We start from the raw sequence: 27,004 nt of genomic DNA on the forward strand, positions 1-27,004 counted from the left end.
ATTTACCTAAATCCTGCTTCTTCTGTGACCATCTCAGATCATACCAACTCTTACTAATCGTAGAATATACTGTGAACATATGGAACAGTCCATATCATTTAATACAGCAACAAATTACATCAATTGGTACTCTGTGCCACTGTTTGCTGTTTATCTTACCTTTCTCTACTTGCATTCAGTACAGGCTTTATGATTTTGATGCCTCTGTAACATCTTTTACAGGGTAATGCAGGAGGTTACTGTGATCAGGGGCACAAAAATGGAAGTCACACAGGCCCCAGCTCTAATCCACCTCTACCATTACTAGTTACATAACTTCAGGAAAGTCACTCAACTAAAAGTCTCGGTTTCCTTGTGTAAAATGGAGTGGGTTTCAAGAAGCATGCCCTTCGGGCACTCAAAGAAATCCAGAAATTTGCCATGAAGGAGATGGGAACTCCAGATGTGCGCGTTGACAACAGGCTCAACAAAGCTGCTGGGCCAAAGGAATAAGGAATGTCACATACCGTATCCATGTGCAGCTGTCCAGAAAACGTAACGAAGATGAAGATTCGCCAAACAATCTCTATACATTGGTTACCTATGTACCTGTCACCACTTTCAAAAATCTCAGACAGTTAACGTGGATGAGAACTAACTGCTTAAAGTTATAGAACCGCCTTTGCATCTTGACTTTCCTATTCTAGTTGTAGCCAACAGGCTCATATATCTTAGAGCAGTTCCCAATTACAAGATCATCTGGAAAGTGTTTCCTAAATACTGTACCTGGGCCCCTTTCCTCCTCAGTCCCTGGAGTTTCTGAATATTCGAACAGAGCCTAGGCAGGTTAAGGTGGTTTTGAAGTACATCCCGGCTTGAGAATGACTGTTTAGGTAGTTGCGACACTGAGCATATCACGTTAATACTTTTACATGCATGTTTTGTTAATTCTAAGATCAACACTTTTCTAGGAAAAAAATTAATTACTTAATTAAATTAAATAGGGATAACAATCCTTACCTCAAAGGGTGAAGAGAGTTGTTGAACCTAGTTTATTCCATTTCTAATTAACTGTTCAATTCTTTATGCAAAGAAGAAAATTATTTTAGTGGCCCACACAGATTTCAAAAATGCTGTTAACTTTCTAGAACCACAAAAAAAACACAATCAAATCCTTCAAAATTAGAAAGCACTAAAATTACTATCGAAATATAATGTGCTATTTGGTGATATTTTATGTAAAAATCATTCTATATATTTCGAGGAGGCTGTTATGCTCTTCAGTGTAATGACTTGAATACAAATGCTTCTTTCTGGTGATGCATCTTTTTTTTTTTTTCCTTTTTGCGTTATGTGGGCCTCTCACTGTTGTGGACTCTCCCGTTGCAGAGCACAGGCTCCGGATGCGCAGGCCCAGCGGCCATGGCTCACGGGCCCAGCCGCTCCGCGGCATATGGGATCCTCCCAGACCGGGGCACGAACCCGTATCCCCTGCATCGGCAGGCGGACTCTCAACCACTGCGCCACCAGGGAGGCCCTGGTGATGCATCTTTTAAGAAAAACCATTCCTTACAAGCTCACAAGATCACTGTTGAAATATAATTCCAAACAAAAGCCTATACTACTAATTTCTTATGCTTCTGTTTTTCTTTTTAGAGGTGGCTCTTTTTTATGAAGTGTTCACTGACTAGCTAGTAATGATGGAACATAGTACCAGGCAAACTATATTCTTCTCCTGAAATTAAAACAAAAACAAAAACAAAACAAAACAAAAACAATTAATAGATGACTCTTTTTTTGGGGGGGTGGCACTTGCTAAACATTTCAATAATGCTCAACTTAATGAGATAATGTATCATACAAAATTTAATTGTTCAAGGTCATCACTATGAGCCATCACTATTGGATTTGCTTTTGTGAGTACGTTTCCTACTAAATGGTAAAAGCTCTATGAAAATAAAAACAAGGTCTCATTCATAGCCCCTGCACCTAGCATAGTTTCTAGAACAAAGTAGGTACTTAATAAATGATGGGTTTTTGGTTGGATGGATTCCTATATTAACTCCTTTATCATTTATTTGTTACGAAGACAGCATAAGACCCTGTAATAAAATCTTCCTGCAAAATTTGTGGAACAAAGGTTGAAGCAGTTTCTACTAAATATCTAGGCTCTCAAAAATGACTTTGTATGTTATGTTTATGAATGCTTCTATTATTTAAAAACATCATCTAATCTAATCAATAGTGACTCTCCCCAGTGGCTTCAACCCACTTTCTCTGTTACATTAGGTCAGAGAGCCTGGGAGCTGTCCTTGACAACCTCCCGCTCCTTTACACTGCATGCTGAATCTACCACCAAGTTCTGCTGACTCCATCTCTGAAGTGCATTCTAAATCCCTCCACTTCTCTCCCATTTCCACTGCCACCTCTCTAGTCTAAGTCACCATCTTCTTCCATCTGGATCACTGAAAAAGCCTCTAAATTGGTTTCCCAGCTTTGACTCTTGCCTAATTCCAATCCATTCCTCATAGAGTGGCCAAAAAAAAAAAAATTAATGCAAATCTGATCTTTCTATTTCCTTTCTACAATCATTCAATGATTAAAGAAGATGTGGTAGGGCTTCCCTGGTGGCGCAGTGGTAGAGAGTCTGCCTACCAATGCAGGGGACACAGGTTCGTGCCCCGCTCCAGGAAGAACCCGCATGCCGTGGAGCGGCTGGGCCTGTGAGCCATTTAAAAAAAAAAAAAAAAAAAGATGTGGTAGATATATACAATGGAATACTACTCAGCCATAAAAAAGAATGAAGTAATGCCATTTGTAGCAACATGGATGGACCTAGAGATTATCATACTAAGTGAAGTAAGTCAGAGAAAGACGAATATCATATGACATCACTTATATGCAGAATCTAAAAAAAATGATACAAGTGAAACTTATTTAAAAAACAGAAACAGACTCACAAACACAGAAAACAAACTAATGGTTACCAAAGGGGAAAGGGACAGGGAGGGATAAATTAGGAGTTCAGGATAACAGATACACACTACTATATACAAAAGAGATAAACAACAAGGACCTATGTATAGCATAGGGAACTATATTCAATATCTTATAATAAACCATAATGGAAAAGAATTTTCGAAAAAAATCATTCAATGGTTTCCCACTACAGTTACAATAAAAACCCCAATCCTAACGTCTGTCCTCAGCTTATCTCTTCAGCTTCATCTTTTGTGACTTTTATTCACTGTACTCTAGCTATACTGGCCTTCTTTCAGTTTCTCAAATTTACCAAGCTCCTTTATGCCTCAAGACGTTTACACAGGCAGCCCCTATGTCTGGAACATTCTTCTTAGTAGTTTTGTGCCTTGCTGACTTTCCACTCAACCTTTAGGTCCCTGTGTAAATTATCACTGCCCTAAAAGAGGAATCCCAGACACCTGGACCAGGAAGTTATCTACTATAACCTCTCACTGCATTCTTATTTTCCTCCTATTACTTATCAGTTTGTAATAAGAGATTTATTTGTATGATTGTTTACTATCTGTCTCACTCATGAGGCAAAGTTTCATGAAGGCAGAAGCTACAACTTTTTGTTCAGCCTATAGCTCTAGTTCCATGCCGGGCACATGAATTCCAAATGAATGAACCCCATGCAGAAATACCACCATCATCAGAATTTCAGTGCACTGCCAATGAAAATAAGCACAGATTAGAATTCAAATATCTAGTTATTTCTTTGGTGCCAGATACATACATGGACAATCACAAGCTTAATAAAATGCTGGAAGAAACACACAATTAGCCAGATTATTGTCAATCCAAATTGATATTGTCTCCACTGGGTCTCAGCAAGGCTCAGCACCCCTTTTAACTCTCCCTAGTCATCTTTCGCTTCACACTCCTATTATTCCAACTCCTGGCCCATTTCTCCCAGCAGAAACGTTCATTTAAACATCCATTCATTAAACAAATATTTACTGAGCCTTTACTATATTCCAGGTACTTGGTATAAAGCAGTGACCAAAAAGAAAGTGCCTGTTCTCAAGGCACTTACATTCTAGAAATAAATATTTACATTCAGGAAGTGATAAGTACTATACAGGACAAGCAGGCAGGTAGGGGGACACAGAGTGATACAGTGGGGATAAATGTATGCTATTTCAGTTTGGGATGTAGGAAGGGCCTCTCTGATGGGTGACAGGAGCAGAGACCTAAACAGAGTGCGCCAACTAGACGTCTGGGCCAGAGGAAGGGCAATCCAAACGGGGAGCCGTAAGTGCAAAGGCTCCAAGGCAGAAGGTGCCTGGTGTGTCTGAGGAAGAGAAGGAGGCCCGTGGCTGGAGCAGAGCCAACAAGGGCAAGAGTGGGAGGACAGCGTGGGAGAGGGGGGCAGGCACAAGGTCACGGTGGGCCTTTGTAAACAGTCTAAGCAAGACTGACAGACACTGGAGGGCTTCTGGGCAGAGGCGTGGTATGTTTCAAAGCATTTACTCCGGGCCCTGTATAAAGAATATAGACTCAAGATTGGGGTGAGGAACAGGAGTGGAAGCAAGTAGATGATGAGTCTGGAGACATGACAACAGCCCAAGCAAGAGGTGACGGCAGCTCAGGCTAAGACAGAGGTGGAAGGGAAAAGAAGTAGTCATATTCTGGATATATTGTGAAGGCAGAACCAACAGGATTTGCTGATGAACTGAATATGTACAGAGCATGAGACAGAAAAAAAATCAAGGACCTCTTTGGGCCTGAGCAAGTAAAAGAACAGAACTACCACTGACTCCTATTCTCCAATAAAAGGAACCAGGGATTCTTAGAGAAATGGCTGAATCTGCAACTAGAACAACAAGAGCCTAGGATATACTGCTGTGGCCAAAAGTAAATATGAATATGGACTATACAAATATCGAATCATTTTGTTGTACACCTGAAACTAATACAATGTTATATGTCAATTATACCTCAATTTAAAAAATCACCAAATGAACAGAATAAATTGGAGAAAGTAACACACACAAAAAAACCAAAGTTAAGGGTGAGGTAGAGATTAAAATCACAATAAATGTTCTCAATCTGTGTGGGGGGAAAAATGACAGAGACACGTCGGAATGATGCAGCGGCCGGCTTGAAGTTCCCCCTGCCCAAATCTGGAACAATCTGAGTATCAAAATAAATATCAATAGCAACAAATGATAAGATAACTCATAAAATAAGAATCTACAAGTCACAGATAGATAGATAGACATATGGATGGAGGGATGGATGGATGGATAGACTGATAGGAAGAAGGAAAAGCTCTTCCTAACAGCAGTATGCCAATTAATAAATGTAAAATAAATGATGGAATTAGAAAATCATCTAATTCCATCAAAGCAACCTGCAAAGTCTAGCAGGTAAAATTTGATAAGAAACAGGATATTTACATAAAGTGTATTCCCACAAGATACATATCAATAATTACAGAGGGCAAATGATTTCACAGAGAAGAAACAAGGCACGATACCACTGTACCCAAGTGATCAAGTTAACATCCCTTGTAACAGGACGAACACCTATTACGTGCCTCCTCGTATGACACGCTGACGAGGACACGTCACCTCTGTAGACATTCAACAAAATAAATGACCTGCACACGTCAAAAATGTCGAGGGCGTGAAAGATAAAGACTGAGAAAGTGTTCCAGGTTAAAGGAGACTAAGGAGACACAACAAGTAAACGAAACACATGATCCTAGACTGGACAGTGGACCAGGACAAGGCTTTTTTTTCCTTCTGCTATAAAGAACATGAGTGGTACAGCTGGTGAAATACGATTAAAATCTCCAGATTAGGTAACATGCTTCATTGGTGTTAAATTCCTGATGAGATGACTGTACTGCGGTCACGTATAAGAACGTCCTTGTTTTTAGGAAATACACACAAATAAGCAGGAATAAAAAGCATTAGCATATGTCTGCAACTTATTCAGGGGAAAAAAAGGTTCTTAAAAAGTGAAGAACTCCTTTGAATTCCCACTGAACATCATGCAACTTTCTACTACAGTACCTATAACACTTTTTTTTTTTTTTACTTATTGTCCGGAAAAGAATATGCCTTCAGAGGTTAAGCAACTTGCCTGAAGTAGAAGTTAGTAAATGACAGACCAAGGCTTGACCTCAGATCTACCTGACTCAAAGCCAGTATCTGGTTAAATCATAAGACGGTGAAATGCCGAGTAAATGTTTGCTGAATATTTATACTGTTGTCTTTATTGTTCAAAAACACTCTACATAAACAATCTATTCACTAACGGGTCTCTTAATCCAAACAGTTTCACCTACGCAACAGGAATCCCCAGCATCAGCCTTATAAATTCTTAATTTCAAGAAAAGAGACAGAACTCGACTTGGCTTACACAGTGAGTTGGTGGCAAAGAAGGAAAAGACAAAAGATAAATAAACACAATCCAAAAGAGCCTTTATGATGTACCCCTGCACTCTTCTCATCTGTTCTCCTGCCATTATCTATACCCTATGTTCTTCACATTGCCCCCCATTTTCAAATCTTCACACTTCCGTTCCTTCTAATTATACGGGACCCCATTCCTTGTCATCCTGATACACTCCTGTACATTCTTAAGACCACCTCAAGTAGTATTTCCCCTCAACGACTCCTCCTCTGACCTCCACAGACAGAAGTACATACTTGCCTCCCACACTCCCCCAATTCCATGTATTCTATAATTAAACTTTCACATTAAGGAAATTATCTATTTACAAGTCTCTCCTGGCTAGAGAAGGAATCCTGTCATTTACCTTGGCATCTCTAGCATCTGGCATGTAAGTAGGTTCTGTGTCTGTACATTTATATCTTGCTACGTGTTAACAGAGGATTAAGGCAGAAGCATTTAATAAACATTTCCTGAATTAATGAATATGTGTTTTATCACTTGAGAGAGGCTTGGTTTTTGTTTCTTGGTAAAATCCTAAACTCGTCTTCATACATAAGACAGAAAATATTGATAAGTAAACCAAGCTCATTTGATACTGGTAGTCAAAGCAATGTGTTTATCTGCAAAACCAAAGCAGTTATCATGGGTTTGAAAAGAACACCAGCAAACTATGCACACGCACAAACCACATCTATCCGCAGATCAGATGGATAAATAAATTGCTATTACTGCTTTACCCACAATATAATTAATCCTCTGTTTCTCATCCATGAACAAACTGTTTGTCCCATCTGAATATTCAACTTTACCTGCAGTGCTTGTTCTTGGATATCACGAAATAATTCCATATCTTTCTCAGTCATGATTTCCTGGCTCCCAAAAAGCCGTTCCTCACTTTCTTGTTTGCCGTCCCAGCCATCCTGATTGTCTGCACATTAAGAAAGGGCTCACGTTATTAATGCTACCTTCAGTTTAGTACATGAACTAGAACAAATTTCCAAAGTCTTAATATTATTTATATAAAAGAGAAGAGGATAACATAACTGACTCCCAGAAAGATACTAGTCAATAAATAATACGTACATATTATATCTTGCCTTATAATGAGAACCGTGAATTGACTTAAAAGCTGCTTAAAAATACTAGCTAAATAACTAAATTTAAACTTCATTAAAAGAGATTATATTTCAGTATATACATACATACATATAAAAGTAGAACAGGAAAAAGGTCTAAGAAGTATGAAGTCTATTTTGAAATAACATGAATATAAAACTTTTAATATGAGTTTAACATGTCAACATGCAAATGTTGCTTCTTCATTCTTTGGTGGTATGGAAGAAGTTTATGTTATAGCAAGACATAATTTTTATCACTTCAGAGCAAAACAAGGAAATTTTGCTCCTTTTAAAATTCTCAATGATTCTGCAATCTTCATAAGGCCAATACATTCTTATCTCAACAAAAAGATGTATTTCAAATAGCTACTTTAACTGATGCCAAGTACTACCAACTCCCCTCACATTCTGGTACCCTTTTAAAGCACAAACTCCAAAGCCTGAGTATCACAGATGGTAATCCTCCGGCTAAGTGTGACAAATTATAATAAGCATACACTAAATGATGCACCTTCCTCAAATGGGTAAAGAAATGCGTGAGAGGAGCATTGAGGGGTTAAGTAGATCACTATCCTTTGCATTTGAAGACGACACTGATGTGGTCTCACTTCCTCTCTGTATGAGTATGGCTGAAAAAAACCCATTAGTGACAGACAGCTCTCTTTTAAAAATCAATTGCACATACATTTACTCATTTAGTGTAAGAAGAAGGAGGACAAGGACTCACTCTTGACAATATTCCTAAACTGAAAAATACATATATAATCTGAAGATATTCTGTGCCTTTAATGCCCCCTAGTGCATGACACAGACGGATGCAGGCACAGATCTAGCACAGTATTCCGTAGCATTGTATGAGATGGTGCAGACTGCTTCTTAAACTCTACAATTCATAAAGAAAATGACAGAGCCAATTAAAGCAAAAGCTCATACCAATGCCTAAAGCTCAATATTGGTTCTCCATACACTTTATACATTTGCTCTAATAATTTCTAACACCTTCCAGTAGATTCTTCTAATCATCCAGAGCCAGTGAAATGGTTAATTCAAAAATGCCTTTTATCATGATCTGCTTTAAGAGATTCCTTCCTAAATCCAACCTAAATGGCTTGCATATTTTCTTAGATAAATGTACTCAGAGTGGAGCTTATCTACAGTCTACGTGGCTGATAAAGACATGAAAAGTACTTAAATGCTTAAACTGTAGTTAGTTGACTGCCACTCAGGTGAAAAGCCAATCAATACAGCATAAAAGGGGGGACCTGACAAGGATGAGGATTTTTCTCTCCTGCAGTGGACCAATGAATCATTGATATAAGCAGGAATGATGAAGCAGTGAATACAATCACCAATGGGACACTGCGGGGAAGGAAATAAAAGTTAAGGAAGTCCTTGCAGCACATGAGACACTACAGATTCGGCCCTGTGATCCTAGAGCCCATTCTTTTTCTTCTGCTTTCCTCAGAGCCCTTTCTAACTTTCTTCACACGGTTAGGCTCTCGCAACTCAACAGCGATAAGACCGGCTCTAATTAACTGGACAGCTCATCAAAATGTTCTCCTCTGACTTGAATTATCTGCTATACTTTTAACTCTTCTCCACAGATGTTTTCTACTTTGAAAACTAGGGGCCTGAGCCTGACACATAAGCAAATGGTGTGAAGCTGTGGTTCTCTTTCTCTCTCTTTTTAAGTATAATCCATGAAAAATTACAACTGTATTTGCCAAGATCTGAAGTAGAAAAATCAATGACCTCATCGTATTTGCATATAATTTGGTCTTTCACTTATACTCATATCAACAGCATTTTATTGGGTTGGCCCAAAACTTTGTTCAGGCTCGGAAAAACCCAAACGAACTTCTGGGCAACCCAATATTTACCTATACTCTGCAATTTCCTTCCAGGAATAAAGTAAGCACCTTGATGTTCATCACATAATTTATTTTGTAATTTATGAAATATTACATAAAGTTATCCTTGAGTCAAGGTTATACACCAAATTTCTGTAGGCAGAAGCATCTTCTTTTGTCTAAAACTCCTACTTGTCCATTCTCCAACTTCATCTCTAGCCTCTAAGTTCCTGCCATAGTTATCACCTGAGTATCACCTACATACATATATTTAGCACATTCTTATAGTCCAAGACCAATTTTTAATAATCAAATATAAATCTACTCTAGATAACTATTGTTATTCCAAATAACACACTCTGGCATACTTTTTGTTTCTAAGTGAACAACTTTTACCTGTGGGCCAATCGGAAGTGCTTGATTTTCTGTTGCCCTTTTTCCTGACTCTATATTGCTCAGAGTAGTCCACCACTTCCCCTCGAGGTTTCCGCCCATCAGGGGAAGGGGTAAAGAATTTGGTAAGGCCATCGATGAGCCCTTTGGTTTTCTTATTGAACTTCAAGGGGACGCTGCCATCTCTGCAGAAGTCCAAGCCATCTATTTGCTCTAGATATCCATCTTCTGATGACGATGCTGACTGGCTGGAGAGAGTGATTTTACGTTTCCGACCCCTTCCAGGGCCTGTTCGAACTTTGCTGAAGGGACCTTTTGACCTAAAGAATCAAACAGGGAAAAGGGAAACTATTAAAAAGAAATCTTTATATGGTTTCTATTTAATATATAACACACACTAAATAACCTACAACTATATTTTAAAAATCTATATTGTTAAGAATATTCCATAAACTGTAAAATTATATGACTAAAAAGTAATGTTATTAGAAACATCTATTTCTGGGAAGCCTATTCATTTTATAGAGAAAAGAATCCTAGGCCAGGAGTCAGAGGGCATATCTGAGTCATAATTCTGCCACTTACTAGCTGCACATCTTGGACAAATCACATTCTCTTTTAACAACAGTGTCTTCATCTATACAATGAGAGTTGTACCAGAGAAAGACTAAGACCTTTCCAGGTATGAAGTCCAAGCACCTATGCACCAACTCAGAGTTACACTCTTACCTCTAATCATAAGGATGGGTTACTCTCTGCAAGTCAGGAATCAAAAGATCTTTTTACAGGAAAGTTAAAGCTTGATTTAAGATTTAAAATATGAACTACAATACTGGTTCTATGTATTTCAAGCTGCTAATGCCCACTCATTTCAGCTATACCACCTTCGTCTTAAGTGTACAAAGGGTGGGTAAATTTTGTGAGAGGCTGACAGGCCTAAAGATAGTTTACGTATCATCAAAGGTGAATTACTGTAAAGATACTCCAAAGAAAAGAGAAAATTAGCTACTTAATCTTGCCCCACCTCCTCCAAACCTAGCCCAGTTTTCTAGTCCACAAGAGATAATTATATCCCTGATTTCTGCCAACAGATGAAAATCCACATTATTTTACTTCAGGACACAGAAATGGGACTTAGCTATGACCTCAACAGGAGAAGCTATCCAGCAATCTGTACATATAACAGAAATAAACTACTGAGATTACATCAAGAGAAGAATCTGTGAAATGCTTCAATAACGTACTTTTTTCTTCCTTGTTTTTTAGGTAAAAGAAGCAATCTAAGGTAACGGTTTAGAGCCAGACCTTGGGGCCAGCCTATTGGGGTTTTAATCTCAGCTGAACACTTACTATAAACTATGCACGTTAATCGTTCTAGACTGCAGTATCCTCCTTTGAAAAAGGTGAGTACCAACAGTACCTACTTCACTGGGCTGGTGGGAGAATTAAATGACTTAACACACGTCAAGCACTTAGAACAGTGAGTGCCTTGGTACTTTATTAAGGGCTCAGGAAGAGTCAGCCATTATTGTTATATAAAAGTGGCACAGCTGTGACAACTGCGTGTCTTTCCACAGAGCAAACAAGTGAACCCTGTGCTACAGAGAAGGCCTCCGCTCTTCTCCCCTCACCTTGCCACAAGTACAACTTACACCGTGTTTTGTTTCTTTAACCTGTTTTTTGGACGTCCTATTGGATTAGCATAGCGCCGTTTTATCTGTGCCGCCTTCTTCTGTAGAAGTTTTCGTCCTTTTTTCCTAGGTCGACATATCTGACATATCCACATGCCTATAAAGAAAGAAAATTCCACATAAAAGCACAAGGGACATAAATACAGTGAAAGAGTTCAGATACTCTAAGCCAGGAGTTCTTAACCACTTTCAGGTCAAGGACTCTCATTTGAAAATCTGATAAAAGCCCCCTAGAAAAATAAACATGAAAACATACACACACAAAATTCTACAAACAACTAGAAGAGACTCACAAATATCCTGAAGGCCACACATGGCTGAAGTCCACTGATCCTCACTTTATACCCAGAACCCACATACGGGCTTCTAATTACTGTTCTGCAAGAAAAGAAGCCAGGTTCCCATAGAGGAATGGCTGAGTCCAGGGCTGGAGCTGGGAAAATACAAGATAACCTGGAACAGCTTGTGGTGCCAGGAAATAAAGAAGTGCTCAACAGATGATGAAGGCATGTGAAAAGGACCCAGAAGCCAACGTGAAGGAACTCCCAACAGCCAGATCTGGGTCAATCCAGAAAAAAAGGAATAATCACATAATAATAATCACATAATAATAATGGACTATAAGCCATAGAATAAAATAAATATCCATGAGTCCATAATGATTTGAATGGCTGAATAAATAAATAAGTGGGAGAAAGGGATCACTCTTACTTTTTTTTTTTGGTGTGTTTTTTTTTGGTTTTTACATGTCCATTTATTAAACAAGAACTCCTTCATGACAATTTAATACAGTATTTATTAATGATTAGTGTTGAGAAAATTATTTCCCCCTACATACAAAAATACAGATTTGAACACTATGAAGACAATCAGGACAAGTACCGTGAAAAACTGGTTCTTCAAAAGAAATAAAGGGGGAAAACTGAGGGCAGCATGAGGCTTTGTCTGCTGACGGGGACAAGCCAACAGGAGCACAGGCTTTGGGGTCCCCAAGCCATTCCAAATGGGTAGAGTCAAACCTGGGAGGGAGCCCGTGGGAGCCAGGTGGTGCCCACCCCAGGGCATCCATATCGGCTTCAGAAGCCAGGATGGGAGCTCTGACAGCAAAAACCAAAGTTTGCCAAACAGGCATCAGTTCGGATCATCCCACAGCTGGGGATCACTCTTTCTTATAGCAGAATTACAGTTAGTAAATGTAGAAGAATGATGGAAATAGAAAAATCATCACTATGGAGACAAACAGCACAGTAAAAAGTGGTGCATGCACGAATCAATGACTGATGCTAAAGGAGATACAAAGCAGAAAAAGCGTAACTTTAAGGTGTCTGTCAAGTTTCTCCACTATAATCAAGTGATCCAAGTTCACACCACTAGTAATAAGACACAGCAGTATAATATACCCCTGTTATGGTAACATGAAGAGGGCACTACATCACTTCTCTAGTATTCTTGTCAAACTGCACAGCCTCAGTCTAATCGCAATAAAGCAAGAGACAAACCCAGATGAAGGACTTTCTACAAAATACTTGGCCAGTGTTCTTCAAAAGTGTCAAGGTCAGGAAAGACAAAATCTGAGGAACTGACTGGAAGAGAGTAAGGAAATATGACAACTAAATGTAATGTGACATCCTGGATTGGATTCTCAGGACCAGAAATTCAAATAAGGTCTGTAGATTAATCACATCAGATCAATGTTAGTTTCCTGGTTTCAATAACTGTAAGATGTTAACATTAGGGGAAGCTGAGTAAAGGGTACAATGAGAACTCTCTGTACTATTTGTACTACATTTCTGTAAATCTGAAATTATTTCAAAATAAAATGTTGCCTGCTTTAAGCTTCCATAAAACTTCTTTTGTAGGCATTAAATACACAGGAATGGAGTCCTAAGAAAATCTTCACTATCTTGAAGGATTCTCAGAAGGCCCTTTGCCCACATTTCAAGTAAATGGAAGAAGCAGGAAATGTAGGATACTTATTCTTCTAATACATATAAACGTAGGCTCTTCAAAAGGTGACAATCAATAGTGGCACAGAGGGACTCAAGTAAAATCCTAAAGTGGAATAACTTGGCTGTAACTAAGGTTGAGTCCCTTTCCATCAACAGGAAAAATTTCTTCAAACAGACACATCAAGTATCCCATAAGCATTTTACTTAAGAAACCTATAAATCACAAAATCCAAGTTGAAAATGGAATTTATGGTAAGACAAAGCAGGGAAGACTAATGATTTTTTTTAAAGAAACTATAAGCATAGGATAAGATGGAAATCCAACCAAGAGGCAACTGTATCCTAACTAAATACCTTTCAAGACACAGGAGTCAAAAGAATAGAATAACATTATTAAGCTGTATTCTTCTGATTTGGGCACCTGTTTGTTTGCAAAATGTTATAAAAATTTTAAGGTTTTCAATAAATCAGAGGCCCTAATAGCTTTAGGCCCCTCAAAAGTGATGAGCTGTGATATAATCAACATGACCTAATACAACTTCACTTCTTCCTTTCAAGAAATAGATATTTCAAACTATTACACAAGGCAAGTATTTTGCCCTCTAGCTATAGAGCTGGCAAAAAATTATAAATGAACACCTTCACCCTCCATGGACACTTAAATAATGAAAACAGAGGGAACTAACAATAAATCCACACCACATAAGAATGTTAGGATGCCTAAACAGAAAGGCTATCCCCACCTTTATGGTGACTGCTCGTTCTCTTCCTACTTATACAACACCAAATAGAAAGATGCAAACTATTCTCTCATCTTAACAAATCAGATTAAAAAGTGCTTTCACTAACCTGCCCCTTTATATTGCCAGACTGATTTCAGAAAGTATTTCTTACCTTTTGGCATCCGGGTGAGTGGCGGATCACAACACTCCATGTGAAAACCTCGGTCACAGGAATCACAAAAGAGCATGTTATCCTAAAGGAGAGAAAGAACAGTTCGGTTCAACCTTGTGAAACATGTCAGGATCATGACTTCATGAAACCTAGGAAGCTCCTTTCCATAAAGAAGATGACTTACCATAATAATACAAGTTCCCTTAATTTGTATTAGTTGAGTAAATGGACAGCCTGAGTTAGCTTTGCTAACAAAAAAAGTTTTGCTTCATCCATCTCTGATAAAGAACTAAAGTTTCACTACTTTTAAGTTTATCCAGTAGCCAGATAAAAGCTAACTTTAGTCTGTTTTAATAAAAGAAGAGAAACGGATGACTGTAATTAATATAACTGACCATCCCTAAATGAATACCTCCATATTACTCAAACAAATTTCACGAGGTTTTTTTTTTTTTTTTTTTTTGCGTTACGCGGGCCTCTCACTGTCGTGGCCTCTCCCGTTGCGGAGCACAGGCTCCGGACGCGCAGGCTCAGCGGCCATGGCTCACGGGCCCAGCCGCTCCATGGCATGTGGGATCTTCCCAGACCAGGGCACGAACCCGTGTCCCCTGCATAGGCAGGCGGACTCTCAACCACTGGGCCACCAGGGAAGCCCACGAGTATTTCTTTTAAGTAGCTAGTCTCTCTGCAAACATACAATTAAGGTGCTTTAGAAACTACCTAGAAATCATCCAAGTGTCAATGAGCAAGTATTCTAAACTAATGATGTGTAACTTGAAGGAGCTACTGTTCTAAATTCTGCTGGACCAAGTGACTGAAAATAACCAACCATACTTAGAGGAAAATGCCAGTTGTACATTCTACTTCTAAATGAAATATTCACATTGGAAGATGAAGATACTCACTGCATTTTTGCCTTGATCTCGACAGGAGCTGCACGTTTTACACTCGATGCACTGCCACCGTAAGGCCTTCACTCTAACCGTTAGCTCGGGGGAAAACTTTAAACAGGATGGATGACCTAATAAGGGGAAAGTTCGCAAACGCAACAATGAAGAATCATTTTGTAACTGTATTAAAGGAATGAGGTAGAAAAAGGCAATTTTCTTAAATCAAAACATCAAGGAAAACAAGAAGCCCCTGGAAGCTTGCCACACACGCCTCATCAGGACTGTGCACTCAATTCAGTTTTATGCGTGCTAAATACATCACCCTCCCCAACTTGATTATAAAAAACTTGACAAACTCCAAACTTTTATTAAGCCTGCATTAATTAAAGCATTATGTGTGTACACGTGCTCCCATGCATATGAATACAAAACATGCCTGGGACATTTCTGGAAGAGTAACACAAAAACTGTTTACAACTGTAACATCCTAGGATATAGAGCTATGAATATTTGGCAGGAAAAGGATTTTACATTTTACTTTATACCCTTCTGTGCTCTCATTTTTAAAACAATAACATGAGTTACTTTTATAACTAAAAAATATATTTTAAAAATGCCATCATTTAGAAGTGAGTTATGGGGCTTCCCTGGTGGCGCAGTGGCTGAGAGTCAGCTTGCCGATGCAGGGGACGCGGGTTCGTGCCCCGGTCCGGGAAGATCCCACATGCCGCAGAGAGGCTGGGCCCCTGAGCCATGGCCGCTGAGCCTGCGCGTCCGGAGCCTGTGCTCCGCAACGGGAGAGGCCACAAGAGTGAGAGGCCCACGTACTGTTTGCATGCATGTTTGCATGCATGCATGCACGCATGCATGAATAAATAAATAAATAAATGTGAGTTATGTGCTCATGATTTAAGGCACTCAAGCTAAAACTAAAACCTAAGCAATACTTCTACTGTGATTAAAATTAATAGTAACAGAAAAAAATGCTTCTTCTCCCAAAAGTTAGTATCAGTTTGATTCTCAAAAACTTAGGGTAGCCAATTTGCTCTTAACTCTGAAAAGATTTATCCCTTTCCTCTAAAAATTGGTTATGTTTATTTTTTTCAGTGAGAGAAAGGGTTGGTTAAATTATCTTCTCCCCTCTCTCTTCTATCCCTAAATAATTTTCTCTTTTCAGAGATGATAAGAAATTTATCATCAAAACATCACTAACATCCAAGGAAAATGGAAGAGGTGTAAAAAACCTCACCCATAATCTCATCGTCCTAGAACAGCCTCTTTCGTGTCCTACTCTTCCTTTGTAAACTAACTAAAGCCCTTGCATGGTTTTAATTATAGAATATATATGGCTTTGTTTTGCTTTTCTTCATTATTTTATTCAAGCAAACTTTATATTTACGTTCCTTAAACTGATTATATTCCACTGACTTGACACACTATAACCTACCTGACCATTTCCCTGTTGCAAATATTTAGACAATTTTACCCATAACAGTATTAGATCACTAAAGTGAATTATTTCATGATGATAGATTCTTTCCTTCTTTTAAGTTAATTCCTGAGAGTAAATTCCTGAAAGAGGAGTTGGTGAGTGAGATGAAATAAACATTGTTATAGCTTGAGAGGTAGACTTGCTCTGCCAAAATATGCTTCAAATCCTATGATATAATACCCAGTGCCACCAGCAAACCACAAATATTTCACCGCAATTTTATCAGCTCCAGTTTGGGCTCTCTTATCTTTCGAGCTCTATAAAAGCTATAAAATAACACTTCGCTGCTGCTTTGGTGTGTGCTCCTATTATTATTTGGGTAGAACGTTTTTCACACGCTCAACTCTTAACTTCCTGTCGTGTGAACTGCCTATTCATAGGCTCTGCCCCCAGACTTCACGTTTAGAAATGTAAGCACACGCTCTATACTTCAGAGCTTTTGGCCCCTTGCCATATTTAATGCAATTATTTTTCTCAAACAATTCTTGCTTTTTAAAATTTGGGGTATTTTAGTTCTCAAGTTGAAAAATACCAAATTTCGTATACTTGACCATGTCCATACTTTCTTCCTTGGTTATTCTGAGAGCCAAGCTCCAAGCAGCCCTCCTGGCAATAACTCCAGTTCACACCCCTGTGTAGTTCTCTCCCACACCAAACAGGATACTGCTGAAATGACAGCATGACTTCTAAGGTCAGTATAAGAGATGCTGCCAATCCCACCTTGCTCTTTCTCCCAGATACCTTCTTGGGGGAATCAGCCGCCACCTGTGGACACTCATTTAGCCCTATGGGAAGGTCCACAGGGCAAAAAGCTGAGGCTTCCTGTCAATAGGCAGCATTAACTTGCCAGCCAGGTAAATGAGTCACCATGAAAGCCTTCAGATGACACAGGCACAGGACCTGAGATCTTAATTGCAACCTCATGAAAGATCCCAAATCAAAACCACCTCGATAAGCCACTCCCTAATTCCTGACCCAAAGAAACAACATGAAATAAACAATGTTTGTTGTTGTTTTTAGCTGCTAAGTTTTGTAGTAATTTATTCCTATAGCAATGGTAACTAATAGTTATTTATCTTACTAGTTCTTTAAAAGTCCCCTCTACAGTAAGATTTTCAAAGTACGCTCTTCCCTATCTTACAGAAACTCCGAGACCACCTCAAATATAATGCTTCTTGGAAGGCAGGGCTACAACACAACCCTCTCCCTGCTCCCATTTCATTCCTACCTCACCTAAACCAGATTCATTTTTATCTGTTTTATGTATTTGAGTTCTCATAAGATTTCTTAAGGGTTCCATTACTAAAATAGTTTGGAAATCACTGTATTGTATGACATGTCACTATATTTTTGTCTAACTTGTATGATTTTATGGTTTATATGTAAGGGTGAAACCCACCCAGAATTCATTTTGGTTTGTGGTATTATGCTGGATATGGTCACCACTACTCAAGATCTCTTCCCACCTCCTTCTAATGCCTTCTATACATAAAAACCGAAAAGCTGAAGACTATACTTCCCAGACTCTCTTGCAATTAGGCTCTAGATATGAATTAAATTCTACCAATGGGATGTGTTTGAGTGATTTCTGTAAGGTAGTAATGAAGCAAAGACCATCTTCTTCCTGATACTGTTTTCTAATGAAAAGTTATGAAAACGCCAGTGTCTACTCTCCACCTTCACGGCTATCCAGAAGCAGTTGTGACGCTGGCCGAATTCAGCATTTCAGCACCAGCTACAGAACTCAACGGTTCTGCAGTACTTCCCACTTCCACCTCTTCCAGACGGAGGCAGATGCAGTGGCTCCCTGGTGGGCAGGTTCTGCAACGCCCCAGGAATCAGCCCTTGAGGCCCAGTCCAGAGCTTGCCTCTTCAGCCCTTCCAACGATCTCACAAAAACCTGATTCTGGTATTAAATTCCTCTCCCCTTGAAGTATGTAGTGTGTTTTCTGCTTTCTGGACTAAATCCTATTTGTCACTGGTATAAAACACTGACTATTAAGCCCATGGTTAAAGATACTGCAAAGCCTCATAAGTTCTTAAAATGCAGACCAAGACTATCTCTGGAATTGACAAATTAGGAGACTCTTTGCAAAACCTTTTTTAGAGCCCAGAGTTTCACACAGCTCACTAAATTGCAGTGTCAATGCTCTATTTCCCCATGTGACATATGTAAGTTTCTATCAAGAAAAACAAATCTGTTATCATCCTGGTTCTATTCATGAAGCCTGAGGCATAAATCAAGAAAGATAAGTAGTGATTATTAAAGAAACCAGCAATAACTTCTAACTGATTGCTGTGATTTGAACAGATGTTTGATAGTGAAAGATAAAGACCAACAGAAAAAAGTAAGTCTATGGAAAGCTTTTTATAAAAACAACAATCACAGCTGAGGCCTGATTTAACTTAACTGAATAAAACATTTCAACTGTACCTTTAAATCCCTCCCTCATCTAGAAGCTCATCTCAGGTACCTAAAACCAGAATCAAATTAGAATGTTCCTTTCTTAAGGACCAAGGGTACAAACCGCAGTCAAACATCCCCTCGCCTGAGGGCACCTGTCACAAGGACACAAGGGCTACATACCACTGTTGCCGCAGTCTGCACAGGAGATTAGTTCCTCTGGCTTCTTTTCTCGGTTTTGGTCTTTTGTACCAAGACAGAAACTACAGATGGGGATTGGTTCAGCAACTGGCTGTAAAGAAAAGCACAATTCGCTCAGGTACTGGGGCTTTCTTTTAGTATAAATATAAAGACATTACAATTACAGTTGTAAATTCCTTCGAGAGTTACGTATAACTTTAGGACAAATGTATCCCCCTCCTAAATTTCCAACAAAGTAGGTGAGTTTTTACCAAGCTGCTTTGGCTGGGCCTTTACAAATGGTCCCCACAGTGACAAGTTTGGTCCAAAAAATCATATCCCAATCATGTTGGTCACTTAGAAACTAAATGATACAGTGTGGATTAGGCAAAGCAAATCCATTACCTAAGATTGAAAAATCCAACTGAATTAAATAAGCACAAGAAATCACAGTATCAGCCCTTAAAAGGCATGTGATTGTGATGTAGGAGAAAATTAAGATGTTTAATAAGCATAATGAAAGGTAACAGTAAGAGCTCTGTACAAATGGGAAAGATAAATTCCGACTGTGGCTTGGAGGAGAAGGGCTGAACGAGGAAGATGACACATATTAAGTGCCAGTACTTAATACATGTGTGTTATGGCATCTTAAGAAGCTTGTCCAAGGACGACAGATAGTAATTGTTAAAAGCAGGTTTAAACCTAGGTCTCTAGGTTCCTCCACAACGCTGGATGCAGAGAAAGGCAGTACAGGTAGTATAAACAAGGTGAACTTCGGTTTGCAGTCCGCCAAGGCTAGTGCTTAAAGGGTATGGCTTCCGTGATGAGCGGAGGGAGGAAGACTAGGCCGGTTCTTTAAGGTTGCCACTGAATGTCTTATAAAGAAGTTGGACTTGATCCTGAAGAAAAGACGAACAGGTTACTGAACCAAGAGATGATCAACTGTATTTGACAAAAATAATTCCAGTAGCAGTAACAAAGACAAACTGGGGAAAACCTAAAGATAGGTAGAACATTTAAATAGTGATTGCAATGGTCTGGTGAAGACAGGATAAGAACCTGAACCAAAGCTAAGGGAAAGGAATAGGAAAACACAGCTATGGACTCAGAAACCAGCTAGTTGTGGAAGTGATAGAAAAGGAATTAAACATGACTAACTTAACTGAAAAGATGGTGATGTCATCAACTGTGAAAGGTGAGTCATTTTAAAGAAGAAAACCAGGAGGAAAGCAAAGGGATGATGAATCTGCTTTCAGGTGTGTTTAGTTGCAGGTTCTCTCTCTCATTCACCTCTCAACTACTTACGCTAAGCACTGTGCAGGACAGTGATACAAACCCCTCAAGATGCTTTTAGGCTACAGGGGAGAACAGATGTTTGCAGGTACCATGATAGGGAAACAAGGGAAGAAGTGATCAAGTAGGGAAAAGTGGTATCAGGGAAAGGCTTCACAGAGGTATTTGACAGTCAGGCATACCTGAAGGGGGATGTTCAAAGAAAATATAGAATCATACAGAATTGGATATGGGAGTTGGGAGTTGGGAGGTATGAGCTTAGTTTGGGACATAATGAGGTTAAAATGCCTAAGAAACATCAAAGGGGCAATGCCCATGGATCTGGACTTCAAGAGAAAAGGTGGTCTGGAAATAAAAATCTGGAAGTCATAGACAGTCAGCCCTCCATATCTGCAGGTTCCACATCCTTGAATTCAACCAACTGTGGATCCTAATCAGTTGAATCTGGAACCCGGACCCTGCAGATACCTTGAGGGCTGACTGCACATACAAAATGGCAGTAAGGCCATCAGAGTTGATGAGTTCTCCCATGGAGAACAGGTGGAAAGAAGAAAGCCAAGGTCAGAACATCAAAATTTAAGGGACTGGCAGAGGAAAAAGCCTGAAAAGGAAACAGACTAGTCAGAGAGTTGGATGGTACATCAACGTAAAAATGTCCAACACAAGCAAAACTAACAGTACTGCTCAGCCAAGAGATGAAATGAGAGATGAACAGCAGGAAGCTGTCTTAACAACTGTGCCTGTGGTAAAGACAACCACATCCTTTCTTTAAAAAGAAATATGAAAAGGAACCAGGGACTAAAGTCGGGAAAGACTTCATCCAGGAGTAGAAACTTGAAGTAACCTCTAAAGAAGGCAGAAGCAAGGTCATGAGGCTTAAGCTTTATGCTGTAGCCTCTAAGTGCCACAAGAAGATTTTAACAGAGGAGTGATATGAGTAAGATTTGAAGTTTAGAAAAGTCACTCTGTACGTGATTGGAAGTGGATGGGAAGGGATATGATCTATGATCCAGGCCCTGAGTAACAAGGGCCTGCATTAAGGCACTGATGAAAGGACTGGAGAAGAGACAAAAGAGGTACTTAAAGGTATAACTGGCAGGAACTGCTGGCTAATTGATTTGGGGTAGGGAACACAGTAAGAAGGACGCAAGACTAGAAAGACACCATTGAAGAAGTGAACAGGCAAGCCACAGAATGGAAGATATTAACTCACATTTAACCAACAAATGTTTATATCCAGTACTGTATATACAAAGAACTCTTACATGTCAATAAGGAAAAGACAGACAGAAGACTTCAACAGGTACTTTACAACAGCAAATACATATGTAATATACAAGTGGCCAATAAACATAAGAAAAGATGCTCAATCTCACTAGCCATCAAGGAAGCAGATCTTCAAGGATGGCTAAAATTATGAAGACTGGCAATAGTAAGTATTGGTAAGAAAGTGGAACAAAAGAAACTCTCTTACACTGCTGATAGGAATATAAACTGACAAAACCACTCTGAAAACTACTAAAAATAAACACAGCACACCATATGATCCTGCACTTCCACCCCTGGCTATATACCCGAACGAAGTACATACACACCATATATAATAAAGCATACACAAAAGCGAGCAGGGCACCATTACTCATAACACCAAAATCTACTCAAATAAAAACTACCCAAATGACTATCAATGAATGGTTACGCAAATAAATTATGCTATATCCATACAGTAGAACATTAGACAGTAATGAAAATAAATTACAGTCAACAACATATCACAAACAACAGCGAACGAAAGAACAGACTCAGAAGAAGACATAATATATCATTTTGTTTATATAAAGTTCAAAAATAGTTCTATATTATTATAAGTCAGGATAGTGACTGTGGTTACCTTTAGGGAGAAAGAAAGAGGTAATGAATTGGAGAGGGACTTCTGAGGTATAAATAATGTTACTTTTCTTGACCTGGATGATGGTTTCATGGATCTTAATTAGGAATTAAGGCATACACTTACAATCTGTGTACTTTTCTGAATATATATTTTAATTAGAAAGTAAAATTTAATTATGAACATCTATTAAGGAGGACCGTGGTACCTCTGGAATATTCTGAAAGAAATACCGATGGTGATTTAGACAGTGAAGTTTGGAACTTAGAAAAGAGGCTAGAGATAGATTCAAAAGACATGAGCGTGCAGGTGATAACTGACAATGCCCAGTGAGAGGGTGGAGGTAAGTGGAGTGGGTTGGAGGGGTAGACAGTAAGTGAGACAAAGTCGGGATAGAAGAGCAGCAACATTTAGAAGCATCAGAGGAAAAGCAGGCCAGAAAGGACCAAGACAAAACAGAACCAAGAGAAGTGATGACACAAGAATTTCAAGAAGCAGAGAGCAATCAAAAATCAGTGTTGGGAAGATAAAGTAACTACTGCATTCTACAACTGAGAAATAGCTGGAGACCTCACTAAGACAGGATAAGAACTGAAGTCCTCGGAACCAACAAGCTGCCATGCAGGGACAGAGAGTAGACAGGAGACAGCTAAAAGGAAATGACAAAGGGTTTTGGTGTGTTCTAGTTATTTCAAATGAGAAAGACTAAACCTATTTAAATGTGGAAGAGAAGACACACATGGTCCAAGAGATTCAAGAAACAAGAAATAACAGGAACATATTATGTAGTAAGGATTAGAGCTACCCTGTTCAACATGGCAGGCACTACAACATGTGGCTATTTAAACGTAAAATTAAACTAATTTAATCCCTCAGTCATACTAGCTACATTTAAGTTGCCCAAGAGTCACATGTGGCTACTGACTACAGTTCTGGACAGCAAAAATATAGAACTATTTCATCATTACACAAAGTTCTACTGGAAAACACTGGCTTAGAAAAGAGGATGGATTTGGAAGCATAGGTAAAGGGACTGGCCTTCGCAGACAGAATGGTGTAGATGCATACTGCTTGTAGGTGGGATGGTGGGAACAGGGAAAAGTCCAGGATGCTCACTTTCAATAGCCTCATTATTTCTGGAAAATAGGAAATAAAATCACCTGCTACAAGTGGGACAGGGATTGGCTAGACAGACCATGAGAAAGTGATAACTGACAGAGAAAACTGAGAGGTGAGACTGGCTGGGTTTAAGAACAGAGATAACAACAGAAAAACCTCCTATAAAATGGAAATGGAGGGCCTCCCTGGTGGCGCAGTGGTTAAGAGTCCGCCTGCCGATCCAGGGGATACGGGTTCGTGCCCCGGTCTGGGAGGATCCCATATGCCGCGGAGCGGCTGGGCCCGTGAGCCATGGCCGCTGGGCCTGCGCATCCGGAGCCTGTGCTACGCAACGGGAGAGGCCACAACAGTGAGAGGCCCGCATACCGCAAAAAGAAAAAAAAAAAAAAAAAATGGAAATGGACACACATTCCTCAGGCAAGACAGAATCAGCAAAGTATGTATTAACATAGAATAAACTTGAAATACAGAAGAGAAAAGCTGATGGAATCCCTGCAAAGTGGCCTCTATATTTTCACTAAAATAGAGGCTATGTTTTTGCTTAAAGAGAAGTAGATAGGTATGGGTTTGGGCATTTACAGAGAGCAGAAAAGTCTGAAAATCTGTGTGGAAAGTGACAGGGAATCACTTCGTGATGGAAAATAAAACTGTCAATCGGCCCTAACCACAAAGCTAAGGTAGGAGAGAATCAATTTGTAGTTATTTCCGATCAAGACAGTTGTACAACTTTCCTTAACACCTCTGAAGCCTTGGACTCACAAAATCAGAGAACTGTAGATTGACAAGATAAGCTAAAGGGTGGGAATTCCCCAGAATGCAAATATAAATATTTCTACAATAGTGGGCCACAAAGTTAAGGCTGGACATCATAAGCAGAACAGGGCCTGACAAACTGAAAGTCTGAGTTAAGGACCCATAGGAATCCTGATCAAATGGAAATAAAGGTCCAGTAGAAAGTAAAAGAAACAGAAAAGTAGAAAGACTAAAGATTGTGGTTAGCAGAAGAGTGTTAGAGTTTCTGATTTCCTACGTATGAAGTTCTTGCTAATAAAGAAAACCCCAAATGGCAAATGTGCATGAATTCTTTAACATTTAGTAAACACTATTCTAGACAGTTGAGGGTACAATGGTGAGAAAGACAAAGCTCCCACTTTCAAAGAGTTTTACATTCCAGTTGAAAGCAGAAGAAAGTAAAATTGAAGACAATAAAAGAAGTCAAAAAGCTGGGAAAGCATGATCTTAGAAGAATCATATACATGTGTTCAACTCAGCAAAAATGATGGCTGTGCCCAAGACAGGAAAGTTTTATTTTATTTTATTTTATTTTTTTCTTTTTGCGGTATGCGGGCCTCTCACTGTTGTGGCCTCTCCCGTTGCGGAGCACAGGCTCCGGACGCGCAGGCCCAGCGGCCATGGCTCACGGGCCCAGCCGCTCCGCGGCATATGGGATCCTCCCAGACCGGGGCACGAACCCGTATCCCCTGCATCGGCAGGCGGACTCTTAACCACTGCGCCACCAGGGAGGCCCTAGACAGGAAAGTTTTGCAAAAACTTTTTTAAGTTTTAGAGAAAAGAATATTGGTAAATGACAGCTCTCCCCACCACCTGCCCGCACACACACACACAATCAGAGCTCATGGTGGGAAGAACTTCATGTCAGAACTTGTTCAATAAGAGAACAACAATCATCTGAGAAGTGGTAAAGATCAAGGACTGTGTATCAACTTGTCTTCTTGGGTCTCTCCCTACCCACCCTCTTTTTAAAATAGGGATAAGAGTATGGAAAAGTAGCTCCACTAGGAAGATATGGACACAGTCCAATGTAAGGATCTGCCACTGGTAGACTGGTGGTTCCACTTTCACATAAAGTGCAGTGTATCACTTCAGCAGTCTGGCTAAAAAAGAAACAAAGCTGGGTTCAGATAAAGAATCCTGTATATCAACCTGCAATCTTGGAGCTGGAGAAACCTATGTTACAATAAGAAGCTACAGGGCAGAGCAGGAACTGTATCATAATTCAAATTTAGTTAACTTAATTAACAGATATTAAGTTAATCTGCTGCTACTTCTGAGGGATAGATTAGATCATACTTAAGGAAGCAAACTTGCAAGGATGAAGAAAAGAGGAAGTCTGAAAAACAAATTGTTATTCTTCAGTATAGGAAATATAGTCTTAAAAAAGTAAAACTATGCAGTAATCTGTGTCTTCAAGCATATATCTTTGTCATCTAGAACCAGACAATAAACAGTTCTTAATTGCAGAAATGTTACTTAAAATCATACCTAAGAAATTTTTACCAAAACTATCCCCATATCTTCCTGTATGTTCCCTGTAATATTTCTGCCGTTAATATTTTTAATATATGATCACTGCTCCATATTACTAGATTTTGTCTACCTCAAACAAAATAACTGAGTTCATTCAAGTCTTTCATTAAAGTCGGGGGAAAGGGGTGAGCAGTGATTTAGACATACTGGCTGCATGGTTAACCTGGAGCTGTGCAGGCAGTGTTACTCAGTTATTCTGGTACTTATCAAACGACCACAGTCTTAGACCTTGCCTACTCCCTACACAAAACAATTTGATTATTATCAGCAATAAAAAGTGTAAACAGTATTGGTATTTACAGTGTGAAAATAAGACAGGCTGGAAAGCAATTTGTTAAGTCAATTAAAGACATTGGTCCAAACAGACTCAAATTTTATACAGACAGATACTTTTCAGTAACACATGGCAGTACAGCCATAATTTCCTTGAACTAAACACTGTATACTGAAGATTTTATTCTTTGACATCATAGGACCAAGCATAAAAATAATAAATATTTCAGCTACCAAAACAAAACTGAATCCATAAAGAAATACTATTACCAACAGTGATCGTGATATTTTAACTAAGTGATAATTTCAGGGGTTTTTAAAAAAATTATTTTCAGGGCATTTTTTAAGTGCAATTTGGGAAAGAGTAACAGTACTCTGAGGATGAGTCATTTTAGCTGATGAACTAGAAGCAAAAAAGTGGTTTAAATAAATCATCTAGGTTACAAAATAAATCTGAGGTTTTCTGTGTTGATCAAACAGAACTGCTTATCAGTTAACTGTGTGATCTGTTTTAGCATATGCCTAACCATATCGTGAAGTGCGTAAAAAATTACAACTCCAGATCATTCTCATTCCCAAAATATCACTGAGCATGAAAATCAGTGAGAAAAGCTAACACTACATTGTGTTAACTGTAAGATTTGAACCTGAAATGTACTGGGGTAGTGATATTCATAACATTTTCCAAGTAAAACTCTACCAGCTGATTTCAATTATCCTGTATCACAAAGATAGAATAAGAACAACTGATAATCCACAAGTAAAGTCTTTTAAAATATGCACAGAGATACACGATACGCAATATAATCACTGTTCCCAGAACTGTCCAAACGT

General features: G+C 39.1%; 1 protein-coding gene across 1 annotated transcript in view; it reads right to left on the bottom strand.

The window, feature by feature from the left end:
- The window catches only part of KAT6A (lysine acetyltransferase 6A), a 109,507-nt gene that overhangs the window by 33,271 nt on the left and 49,232 nt on the right, over positions 1 to 27,004 (bottom strand). Inside the window, exons 3-8 of the mRNA XM_060085725.1 lie at positions 19,273 to 19,381; positions 15,209 to 15,324; positions 14,304 to 14,385; positions 11,422 to 11,557; positions 9,773 to 10,089; positions 7,218 to 7,336 (exon numbers count right to left, since the gene is read on the bottom strand). Of these exons, the coding sequence (XP_059941708.1) occupies positions 7,218 to 7,336; positions 9,773 to 10,089; positions 11,422 to 11,557; positions 14,304 to 14,385; positions 15,209 to 15,324; positions 19,273 to 19,381 (879 nt within the window). The remainder of the gene's footprint in view (positions 1 to 7,217; positions 7,337 to 9,772; positions 10,090 to 11,421; positions 11,558 to 14,303; positions 14,386 to 15,208; positions 15,325 to 19,272; positions 19,382 to 27,004) is intronic.

This window comes from Mesoplodon densirostris, chromosome 20, assembly GCF_025265405.1.
Source record: "Mesoplodon densirostris isolate mMesDen1 chromosome 20, mMesDen1 primary haplotype, whole genome shotgun sequence".
In the NCBI taxonomy this organism is placed as follows: domain Eukaryota; kingdom Metazoa; phylum Chordata; class Mammalia; order Artiodactyla; family Ziphiidae; genus Mesoplodon; species Mesoplodon densirostris.